At 35.9% G+C, this 12,103-nt stretch overlaps 1 protein-coding gene across 1 annotated transcript in view; it reads left to right on the top strand.

The window, feature by feature from the left end:
- The first annotated feature begins 317 nt into the window (after positions 1 to 317).
- The window catches only part of LOC118523887 (adapter SH3BGRL), an 84,545-nt gene continuing 72,759 nt past the window's right edge, over positions 318 to 12,103 (top strand). The window contains exon 1 of the mRNA XM_078065093.1: positions 318 to 588. Within this exon, the coding sequence (XP_077921219.1) occupies positions 544 to 588 (45 nt within the window). The 5' untranslated portion in view covers positions 318 to 543. The remainder of the gene's footprint in view (positions 589 to 12,103) is intronic.

The following is a 12,103-nucleotide window of genomic DNA, read 5'->3' as shown; positions in this document are numbered from 1 at the left end:
CATAATAGGAGTCTTAAAATGCACAAGGCTTTGAAGGCATGGGCTTTCTTACTAGTGTTTGGATTCACCATAGTCTTCTTTCAAGGAAGATCTGCCTTCTTATTTGCATACATTTCTGAGCAGGAAGTTATGCGCAGAACTTTCAGTTTCTGTGGGAATATGTCCTTCATTCTAATATAATTTAATTCAGTGCTCCCTTTTGCTTTTTCTTTCTCCTCTACCTCTTCTTGGGGAGAGAATAGTCAAAAATAAATGTTTCAACAGATCTCGCGGTGCTATTCGAGATTCCCTATTTAAAAAAAATAGAAATGATGCAAAGCAGCCTGTGTTTTCCAGGCTTTGGGGCTGGGACTGCAGTGTTCTGAGCTCAGTGAAAGCAGTCAAGGGAGGAGGCGGGACTCCGGCGAGTTCCCCTTCCACCTTCCCCCACCCTTCTCTTCCCACCTCTCTTCCACCTCTAGCTGGATTTCAGCCTTTGCTGCAGCTGCTCTCTAGCCTCTAGCCCTTTGCAGGACCCAAACAACAGCGGCCTTTGTTCCCAGGATGGTGATCCGTGTGTATATTGCATCTTCCTCTGGTTCTACAGCGGTAAGGAGGGTGGGGAGACCACCTTTGTTTTCCTACACACCAATCTCCTGCTGCCCCAGAACCCTTAAATTGCAGAAGTTCATCTGGGCAGCTGCTACCTCAGAAGGCACACGCGTCTTCCATCCGTCCTCCCCTTCTCTTTCTTTCCTTTGTTGCTTCGATTTCATTTTCCCATGGAGTTTAGCCTTTTGTTTGCCTTATGATGTTAAGATCACATTTCTTCTCGGAAGGAGAAAAAAAGCTACTGAGTTTTGGTAGATGGGAGATGGTGGTATAAGGTCTTTAAGGTTGTGGAAGAAGTGAAGTAAAATCACACACTGGTGAGTTTCAGGAGTGGAAAATTTGACATTTGTGCTCTAGGTATGAGACGAAGGGCAGGCGTGCACTTCTGTAAGGATGTAAAACATGTGCTAACTGATGACAATTGAGTGGAGGCCTACTAGGCATTGTGATTATTTTTGAAGTGAGGCCCCCTTTAATTAGAGTTATTTTGCCAGTGTGTAGGAGAGGGTGTTCAAATTCAGCCTAAAGAGTGTTAGAACTAGACTGAATGGGAGGGGAATTGGGGAACAATGATGCAAAGTTGCGGGGTTTTTTAAAAACGTGACAAGGGACCTGTTTTTTCTTTCCATAGTGTCCCTTATTTTGACTTTTTCTTTTTTTCCCCCAAAGATTTTACTTCTAACAGTTTCTAACTGCTTCAGATATATTGAGAACTAAAAAGGCAACTAACAAGTAAATGGCTTCTTGTGTAGTGGCAAACTCCAGTTGCTGCTTCTTCAAATGATAGGACATTTCCCCTCTGGATTCATGTGCTTTTAATTTAAAGTAACAATTCTTCAGAAGCTGTGGGAGACAATAGGATAAAGTGGAGTGAAACCTGAGTGTATATCCATGATAAATGAAAGTGCCTGTTTTTCACAACTCAAGAGAAAAGCTAACAGTAGCAGGAGTAGAATATGTGACTTCCGGATGTAGGACATAGTAACCGCCTCATCTTCTGAGCTTTAGAGCAGCAGCTAGTCCATGTTTTTACTGTTTGTTTTGTTTTATTTACCCCTTAAGTGGGTTTGGGATAAAACTGAAGGTTATGTGAAATCACAAGGACCTTGAACTTTGAACTTTGTCTTCTCTGGACACCATGTGTGGGTGTATTTAAACAGTTTTCCTACAGAATACTTTATATTTTTTGAGCAAGTTTAGTTTGAAAACATAAAACTTTTCACATTGCCTTTGAACCTTACTTCATGAGCTACTTGCCTTATTATTATCCACATATATTAATTCTGATATTTCAAAGTAATATTTGAGTTGCTCAGAGTCTCAAGTCCAACACAGTAATTGTAAAATTTTAAAGACCAGCTTAATAACTTTAGTTAAATTCCTAATTAGACTGAACAGATCAGGAAGTTAGTTTCATTTTGGGTGATATGCAATTCCGATACTACTATTTATTCTTTGCTTTCTTGCTCTCCCACCCCTCCCCCAAAAGCAGATTAAAAAAGAAACTCCTTTCAGAATTTCTATTAATGAACAATTGTACCTCTCTCTTTGTTAAGACTTAAGTTTCTAAGAGCCTTAAAAAAATGACTGCTGTCTCTTATTATGTACGTTGTTGGACTGGATTGCTGAAGACTATACAAATAGGGAATATTTATGCTATTTTTGTTTTATTTCAATTTTTTCTTATGAGTAATTAGAGATTTGTGTGTTGTTTCAGTAATTATAGTTTTTATAAGTATGTTATCAAAATTATACATATTGCCAAAATACTTATTTTTAAAAAAAAGCATGGGTACTTTTGAATAGTACTAAAACAGTATAAAGTGAATATACTTCATTTATAACATAAATAAGGACTATTCAGTTTGCAATACTAAATTTTTTTCATTAAGATTGCTACCATAGAGTTTTTAACACAGGATTTAGAAATTTGGGGGCAAAAATCTTAATGGGAACCCAACAATTGCTCAAAGTGAGATAGTCTTATAAGTTACTAAGTGCAGTTCTCTGAAGAGCATTTAAAAGAAAGCTTTTGGTTTTGGATTTTTAATCTCTCACTGTTTTCTGACCCCTTCTAATGGTTGTTATAAAAATAACCAATATTAGATGTTTTATCAGGCAGAGGAGAATCTATGATAAGTCCAAAACAATATTAACTTATTCTGTTTTTATTTCAAGACTCCTTTTCCCTCATAGCCTGATTTAAAAAAAAAAAAAAAAAAGTTTTCAAGTGTTTACTCAACTCTGCCCCAATACAGGTAGCCCTTTCTTCTCAAAAGTTTAGAAATGAAAGCAAGTAGGTTGGTTTTTGCAATGGATTTATTGAAAGTAATAATAATAATAATAATAATAATAGGGACACTTAAGTGTATCAGGTACTATCTCATTTTTTTTCTTGACAATTTCTAGTCCTGTGAATTAAGTTTTATGATTATCTCTGTTTTTAAGATAAGGAAATACAAGTTCAGAAAGGTTAAACAACTTTCTCAAGGTCACATAACTTGGAAGCCACAGAACTTGAACCCAACACAAGCTGTTTGAATACAGTAACATGTATTTAACCACCAAGAAATACATTGTCCCAGTGATTCAGGTAAAGGAGGCATGAGAAGATAAATGTGAACATGAGGTGAGAGGTACAGAAATGATTATGCCCTGTATGTGGAAGAATTGCCTGAGCATATACATATACAGGGATTAGAAAAATGAGGAGTTTATGTCGAAGAGGGATAGTATGTCTAAAGTTGAATGTCAGTAATTGGGGTAAATGATTGTTCACTCAAGGCCGGTGAGATAGAGAATGAGATAGAGACATGCCCATTTGGAACTGTTTTTTATAGGTCAAGGTATAGAAATTCAGGCCTTAATACTGTTTCTTTTTATGGAAACCATTTAGCAGGAATGCAATTCCAAAGTTGTCTGTCTAAAGGAGATGACTTCTGCCTGTTCAGAACTGTTTGTGCATGTCTTGACCGACTGTAACACAGAAGTATACAGTTTTTTTGGTTGAGATTGTAATGCCCTATAAATTTATATTTAATGGAAAAGGAATAGTAAACACAGACCCTGTGTAACTTAATAAATTTCAATAACTTTTAACACAAATCAACATTGGCCTTTGATGAGAATTGCTAGAGTGATGATTGCTTGGAAAATTTTGACTGGTTTGGGAGGATTTTTTCTCATACTTCTTTTCCCTGGACCCATAACAATCTCCATTTTATGGTCTCTATGCATTCTAGGTATGCTTGGTGTAGAAATGTTAAGAATGTGGTAGATAGATGGTTTCTGAGGGTTTTACTTATGAAGTGATTTTTTAAAAATGATCTCTTTTATGACTGCTAAAACATAAATTATTATCCATGTAAGAAATGAAATATATATAATTTTTCTTTATGGCTGTATTCACTACACAAGTTATAAAAACAAGTAAATAAATGCTTGTGATTGTCAAAGCATGAGTCACTAGTCACAGTATTTTTTTTTTTCATTTGGATAATATAGATGTGGAATAATAAACTACAGTTCTTCATATAAGATTCTCAAGTCATTGTTTTTTAGGTGACAGAGTATTTTGCTGCTCCTACTCTGCATTTATAAATTGAACATTGATTTGATGTATGCTATGGTCTTTGTTATAGCTGTCAAGATTTGTTCGGATGCTGTTTAAAGGTATTCATAAACTACTTAAAAGAACAAAATCAGAAACTGTTCATCATATGAATGTTTGGACATACTTTTTTATGCTCTGAACAGTGGAAAATGACAGCATTCACTTGGCAAATGCAGGAACTCAATATCAGTGCTTTCAACTTGCTGCCTTATATTTGATGACCAACTTCCTAAATTTCACAGCAACAATGGCAAAGTTTCTGGAATAATTTGGCCCAACTTAAAGAGGCTTGGAAAACACAATTATCAGCAATGATGATTCTTGAGCATTTAAAAGTCAAATGGTTGGGGCACCTGGGTGGCTCAGTCATTAAGTGTCTGCCTTCGGCTCAGGTCATGATCCCAGGGTCCTGGGATCGAGCTCCGCATCGGGCTCCCTGCTCAGCGGGAAGCCTGCTTCTCCCTCTCCCACTCCCCCTGCTTGTGTTCCCTCTCTTACTCTGTCTCTCTCTGTCAAATAAATAAAATCTTTAAAAAAAAAAAATAAAAGTCAAATGGTTTTAAGGAAGAATGTATTTTGGAAATTTAGTATAAATTTAGATTTATGATCTGGTAGAAGAGAAAGATAAGATGGATTTATCTCTAGCTCAAAGACTAGTTTCTCTATTGAGGAGGAGTTTTGATCAATACACCATAAGGTCAGTTCTCCCCTGGATTGGCCTGGGAAAAAAAAAATAAATTGAAGCCCCAGACACATTTAGGTCAAATGTTCTAATTCTCTGTAGTTAATCTCTAAATTCTTCTCTAGGGGTGCCTGGGTGGCTCAGTCGTTAAGCATCTGCCTTCGGCTCAGGTCATGATCCCAGGGTCCTGGGATCGAGCCCCGCATCGGGCTGCCTGCTCTGCGGGAAGCCTGCTTCTCCCTCTCCCACTCCCCCTGCTTGTGTTTCCTCTCTTGCTGTGTCTCTCTCTGTCAAATAAATAAATAAATAAATCTTTAAAAAAATAAAAAAAATAAATTCTCTAAAATACACATTGCACAAACATATATCTTTTAGAGAAATATTTTCTGCTAATTAACCGAATTATCAAGGGTGAATGTAATATTTCATTCCTTACTGATAAACATATTGAGAATCTGTTGGTTACTATGACCATCTGTTTGCTTTCAGTTCTGCTTTGTAGTCCACCGGAAGGCCTTTTAAACCTAGTACTTAATGACTTCCTCCAATCCAGACCAAGATTAAACAAATGTATAATTAGAGAGAAGGGGCAGTTCACTTATGATGACTGTTTTTATTAATATGAGAGGCAAAGCTGACATTTTACACTTGGACAGTTTAGCAAAATTCTAAGCAAAGGGATTATTTGCTAGCCCAGTCCCTCACATTTTGGCTTTATCAGGTTGTTTTAAGTTTTGCAGATGCCAGAACATAAGGCAAAGGTTAAATATAAGTTAAAAAATATCATGACAAATTCAAAGATTGTATATTTAAAAGTATTTAGTGTCGGTGTTGTTAAATATTTTTGTTTTATTACTCATTCATTAACATGATTAATCAAGATTTGACTCCAGTAATAGTAAAAGCTAACATTTATTTATGCATCATATGTATACCAGGCACTGTGCCCAGTGCTTTATGTACATTATCTTAATTAGCTTAATCTTTATATTAACACTGTGATATAAGTACTATTATTAGATCTATTTCATTAAATTGGAGGGAGATCTCTAAGACCCAGAAACATTACTGCTCAAGACCAAAGAGTTACAAATGACAGTACTGGGATTAGAACCCAAGTTGTTCTGGGGGCACCTGGATGGCTCAGTTCTTGATCTCAGCTCAGGTTTTGATCTCAGGGTCATGAGTTCAAGCTCCATGTTGGGCTCCATGTGGAGTGTGGAGCCTGCTTAAAAAGAAAAAAGAAAGAAAGAACCCAAGTTGTTCTGACTCCAGAGTCTACTCCTAAACTGTGTTATTTACACATCTGCATAGTGTATAGGTATTAAACAAGAATTATGTCAGTAGTACATTAAAATATTGTCATGTGACTGTGAAACTATAATTGCCATTTAAAACTGGATGATGCCTGAAAAGAAAGAAAAAGACTAGATGATGCCTAACCAGGCAAATGTGTCTTCATCCATAATCTGTACATGAGAGTTAGGTGGAACTGGGGAAAGTAAGTGGGGTGGTTAGTAGCATCAATTTCAGATATATTTTAGTTCTTTTTTTGTTAATAAAATTGCCTAACCAAGGGCAGATTTTTAAATAGCATGTGTGCTATGTATTGAACTCTTATGACTTTGATTCTCTTCCCTGAAAAGTATTTTGATGTTGCTATAGGCCAACACAATTCAAAGGTGGCTTTTCATGATTCTGTAAATCTTCTAAATTCATTAGTAAGGCAGTACTGCTATGACTTGGATTCTAGTCTTTGAGTTCTGTCCCTTTGGCTTAGTCCTTTCTGGAAATGAGACCTTATCAGAGTTGGAATTAAAGCCATACATTTTTGCTTCGGGGATTTCCAACAGTGAGTCAAGACAAATAGTACTTTACCTTTTAAATACCAGAGAATATTTATCTCAGTTAACAGTTATAATATGAGAAAATTTTGTCTATTTTACCACTACCACTTAGCCAATTATTTTCATCATTAAGTGCAGCATATTTCTCGATGTTAAAATTAAAAGTAAATACATACTTAATAGTAGTTGCATGAAAAAATAGTAGCTGCATGATATCACAAACCATTCTGTGCAGCGTGATATTTCAAAGTTGATTTAGAAGGAAGATGAGCATAGACAATTACATAATATATTAAAAATATGATAAATCATCTCACTTTAATTTCTCAGGCAAATACTTTGTCAGTGAGCAGGGATAGTGGTAAGAACTTTACATATATCACTGAATTCTTGTGAATGAATTCAGTAATCTTGCTCTGTCCATTTTTAAGAAGAGGAAACAGACTCAGAGAGCTAACAAAGCACCCCCCCCCCAGGTTTGTCTGATGCCAGAGCCTTAACAATTACGCTCTTTGACCTTCTGGTTGATATTTCTTGATTATCCACTTGTGAATGTGGCTCTGAAACTAATTTAAAAGTCATTGCAAAATTGCTTTTCTGATAAACTTGGAAAATCATGAAAAGTACTTCTTAATTGTTTTATAGCTGTTAACAAGAATAATTCCAGTGGCCTAGTATATCATGTAGAGAACTTAGAACTCTTCAGGGGCACCTGGGTGGCTTAGTCAGTTAAGTGTTTGGACTCTTGATTTTGGCTCAGGTCATGATCTCAGAGTTGTGAGATTGAGCCCTGCATCCGACTCTGCACTGGATGTGGAGCCTGCTTAAGTGTCTCTCTCTCCCTCTTCCTCTGCCAACCCCCCACCTCTCTCCCTATCTAAAAAAAAAAGTTCTTCAGAGCAGACAATCAAAGTCATAATAGCTCAATATATACTATTACTTAGAATGCAGAATATGTGCTTTTATCCCAATATAAGAAAAATACTTGCATAAGGCAGTCTAACTAATAGTAGATGAGACAAACTGTTTTTAGAAGGGGTTTTAAGCTTTTAGCTACAGCATGTAACCTTAGGGTGTGGCATGTGTAATTGCTTGTTGCCTATGTGATCTGTAGGTCACTAAACCTTTCTTTGCTTCTCGTAACCCTCACAAATGGAATATAAATGACATAAAATGAGAGTATCATGGAAGAAAGCTTCTATAAGTGTTGTTTTAGAAATCTATTACTGAAAATTACAGAATTTGATTTCACACTTCCAGAAACCTAAACATAATTGGTCTTGTGAATCAGCTATTTTGAACTCAAAATATGCAGTGGTTGGGGTAAGGCTTTTTCAGTAAATTTCTACTTAAAAATTTAGGAATATTAAATTTAAATCTTCTAAGAAATGTTGAGAGGACAATCAGGGGTGGTGGTGGTAATATAGAGAGTCGGCCAGGTGACAAGACAAAGACCTGGTAAATTTTAAAGGAAATAAGTAGGAAGTGTGTCAAGATCCAGAATAAGGCCAATTCTATACCAGAGTTGGAATTTATGTGAATTTTTTAAAAGAAAAGCTTGTTGAAAGGCAAAAACAAAAATACTATGAGGAAACTGTGACTAAACATCGACTTATTGTCCAGTTGCATTAGGACTTACGATTACATTTTGAAGTTTAAATTAAATAATAATATTTGTTTGGTATGTGTTTTATATCCCCTTAAAAATGGTATGGTTATGATCAGACTCTGCATGGGGGCTTTAAGAGAGTTTATATATCTCACTTGGAATTCAATCTGATTCTACCAAAATGTTGACCTCAACAACTAAAACTATACAACCCAGGGAAATCTTATACTGCCCAAATGTCAGGGACTGTTCTGGAGAGATCCCACCAGCCACACAGTATGTGTGTACTTTTGAAAGTCAGTGACTCTAGATTTCATGAGAAGTAATGCACTATATGATGCTTTAAAACACAAAACATCTAACACAATCTTATCTAAATAATTTATGTCTAGATGACCAAGTAGATTTTTTATAAATTAATATCAAATTACTTTTTGAAAATCACTCATTTATAAGGATGGATTTGATTTTTTTAATACATAATGGGGTTGGATAAAGAAATATTAGAATTATACTTTTAGGATAATGTGTAAAACTAGGGAAACAGTACATAAGTATATTATTGCTTGGAATATATAGAGAACATTTAAAAAGGGGCTACTGATACAACAATTAGATACCTTATTGTGCAGTAGCTCATGTTAAGAGATTCTGGGGGAACAAAAAAGCAAAATCTGAATTCTTGGGTTGTCAAAACATGAATTGCTCCAACAAACAATCATAAGGAAAAGTAGGTAGACTGTCTCTTAATGAGTGAGAAATTATGACTTAATTCTATACCCACACTTGCAAAAAGGACTATCATTTGATACCATTAGAAGTTTTCTTGAAAATATTTGAAGTTGGAAGGGTAGGCATTAATTTATGTGCCTACTTTGCTTTTGTTTTCATAAAAATGTATAGCAACTTTTTTTAAAGTTTAAATTCAATTATCCAACATATAGTACATCATTAGTTTCAAGATGTAGAGTTCAGTAATTCATCAGTTGTGTATAACACCCATTGCTCATAACATTACATGCCCTCCTTAATGCCCATCACCCAATTACCCATCCCCCACCCACCTCCCCTCCAGCAACCCTCAGTTTGTTTCCTACAGTTAAGAGTTTCTCATGGTTTTTCTCCCTCTCTGATGACTTCCCGTATAGTTTTCCCTCTCTTACCCTATGATCTTCTGCACTGTTTCTTGTATTCTACATATGAGTGAAATCATATGATAATTTTCTTTCTCTGGTTGACTTATTTCGCTCAGCATAATCCCCTCCAGTTCCATCCATGTCAGTGCAAATGGTGGGTATTCATCCTTTCTGATGGCTGAGTAATATTCCATTGTATATATATACCACATCTTCTTTTTTCATTCATTTATTGATGGACATCTGGGCTCTTTCCACAGATTAGCTATTGTGGACATTGCTGCTATAAACATTAGGGTATAGGTGCCCCTTTGGATCACTACATTTGTATCTTTGAGGTAAATACCTAGTAGTGCAATTGCTGGGTCCTGGGTAGCTCCATTTTTAACTTCTTGAGAAACCTCCATACTGTTTTCCAGAGTGGCTGTATGAGCTTGCATTCCCACCAACAGTTTAAGAGGGTTCCCCTTTCTCTGCATCTTCGCCAACATTTGTTGTTTCCTGACTTGTTAATTTTAGCCATTCTGACTGCTGTGATGTGGTATCTCATTGTGGTTTTGATCTGTATTTCACTGATGCCAAGGGATATGGAGCATTTTTTCATGTGTCTGTTGGCCATTTGTATGTCTTTCTTTATAGATCGTGGATACTAGCCCTTTATCTGATATGCCATTTGCAAACATCTTCTCCCATTCCTTAGGTTGCCTCTTAGATTTGTTGACTGTTTCCTTTGCTGTGCAGAAGCTTTTTATCTTGATGAAATCCCAATAGGTCATTTTACTTTTGTTTCCCTTGCCTCTGGAGATGTGTCTAACAAGAAGTTGCTGTGGCTGAAGTGGAACAGGTTGCTGTCTGTGTTCTCCTATAAGATTTTGATAGATTCCTGTCTCACATTTAGGTCCTATCCATTTTGAGTTTATCTTTGCATGTGGTGTGAGAAAATGGACCAGTTTCATTCTTCTACATGGGCCGTCCAGTTTTCCCAAAACCATTTGTTGAAGTGACTGTCTTTTTTCCATTGGATATTCTTTCCTCCTTTGTCAGAGATTAGTTGACCATAGAGTTGAGGGTCCATATCTGGGTTCTCTATTCTCTTTCATTGATCTATGTGTCTGTTTTTGTTCCAATAGCAAAGTATCTTGATGATTACAACTTTGTAATATAGCTTGAAGTCCAGTATTGTGATGCCACCAGCTTTGGTTTTCTTTTTCAACATTCTTCTGGCTATTCGGGGTCTTTTCTGGTTCCATACAAATTTTAGGATTATTTGGCAACCTTCATTTCATATGATTAACAATGAGCCCTTATTCTGTTTAAAAGCATATGATAAAAATGACAGATGGCATGTTGTTGTATAAAATAGGATTAAACTTCTTTTCTAAACATTTTTCTCAATCTATAAAGATTGTCTCTACCACAGTAATTGTTTTAAGTCATACAAGGTGGGTTTTTGTACATAAAAGAACAGATTTTGAGGCCAAGTCAGTGTTTTTACAGTTTATGTCTTAGCTTTCCTCCTCTCAGAATGATGGGCCTATTAGGAAAACAGGATGCATTGAAAGGCGAATCCTCTTACACTGTTGGTGGGAATGCAAGCTGGTACAGCCACTCTGGAAAACAGTATGGAGGTTCCTCAAAAAGTTAAAAATAGAGCTATCCTATGACCCAGCAATTGCACTACTAGGTATTTACCCAAAGAATATAAAAATACTAATTCAAAGGGATACATGTACCCCAATGTTTACAGCAGCATTATCTGCGCTAGCTAAATTATGGAAAATTCAACGGAGATAACAACTTACCTACTTTCTCCACCAGATCATGAGCTTCTTACTGTCCAGAATATGCTCATACATGGTAAGTTTCCAAATAAATATTTGTTGATGTATGAATGGATGACATGTTTAAATTCATGTTCAAACATGTCATTCAAATGGAGATCTGCAGTTACTAGTGGGAAATGTGTGACTAGAACTTGAGAAAGATGGTGGCTGGAGAATAGATTTTAGACTCATTCAGAAAGAAGCACTTGAAGCCATAGGAAAGAATGAGCTCACTTGAAGGGAGGAATTATAGAGTGAAATGAGAAGAGGGCTGAGAACATGGACAGTATATTAGTGGATATTCACATTTAGGATGGTGTGAAAGGAAGCAGTTGCAACAGGAAACAGGAAGATTCATTAAGAGAGATCAGAGTGGCGTCCTTTAGTAGAAACTGGAGTACCGATTTAAAAAGGTTATTGAATTCAAAATAAAGAAATCAGTAATGATTTTGGCAATAGCAGTTTCAGTGGAATGGTGAGGACAGAAACCTGTTTAGAAAGTGTAAAGAAATGCATTATATAATGAGGAAGAGGTGAGTAGGTAGACTATTTGAGTAGTTTGATAAAAGGAAAAAAGATAGTTGAAAAGAATCAAAATAACATTATTTTAGAGCTATTAAAATAGAACAAAACTAAGTGAACTGGAATTTTGCCTGAAAAGTCCTATTTGTCAGTTTTCCCAGCCTATATTTATAAGAACATTGTTGGGTTTTTTTATTTCATTGTAGAATCAACTTTAAACTAACTCAATTGTTAGTGGCTGAAATATTCAAGAATTAGAATTTTAGAAATGACAGAGAAA

The sequence above is a fragment of the Halichoerus grypus genome, chromosome X (genome assembly GCF_964656455.1).
Source record: "Halichoerus grypus chromosome X, mHalGry1.hap1.1, whole genome shotgun sequence".
Lineage (NCBI taxonomy): Eukaryota > Metazoa > Chordata > Mammalia > Carnivora > Phocidae > Halichoerus > Halichoerus grypus.
The sequence above is the reverse complement of the archived record's forward strand: the minus strand, read 5'-3'. Positions and strand labels throughout refer to the sequence as shown.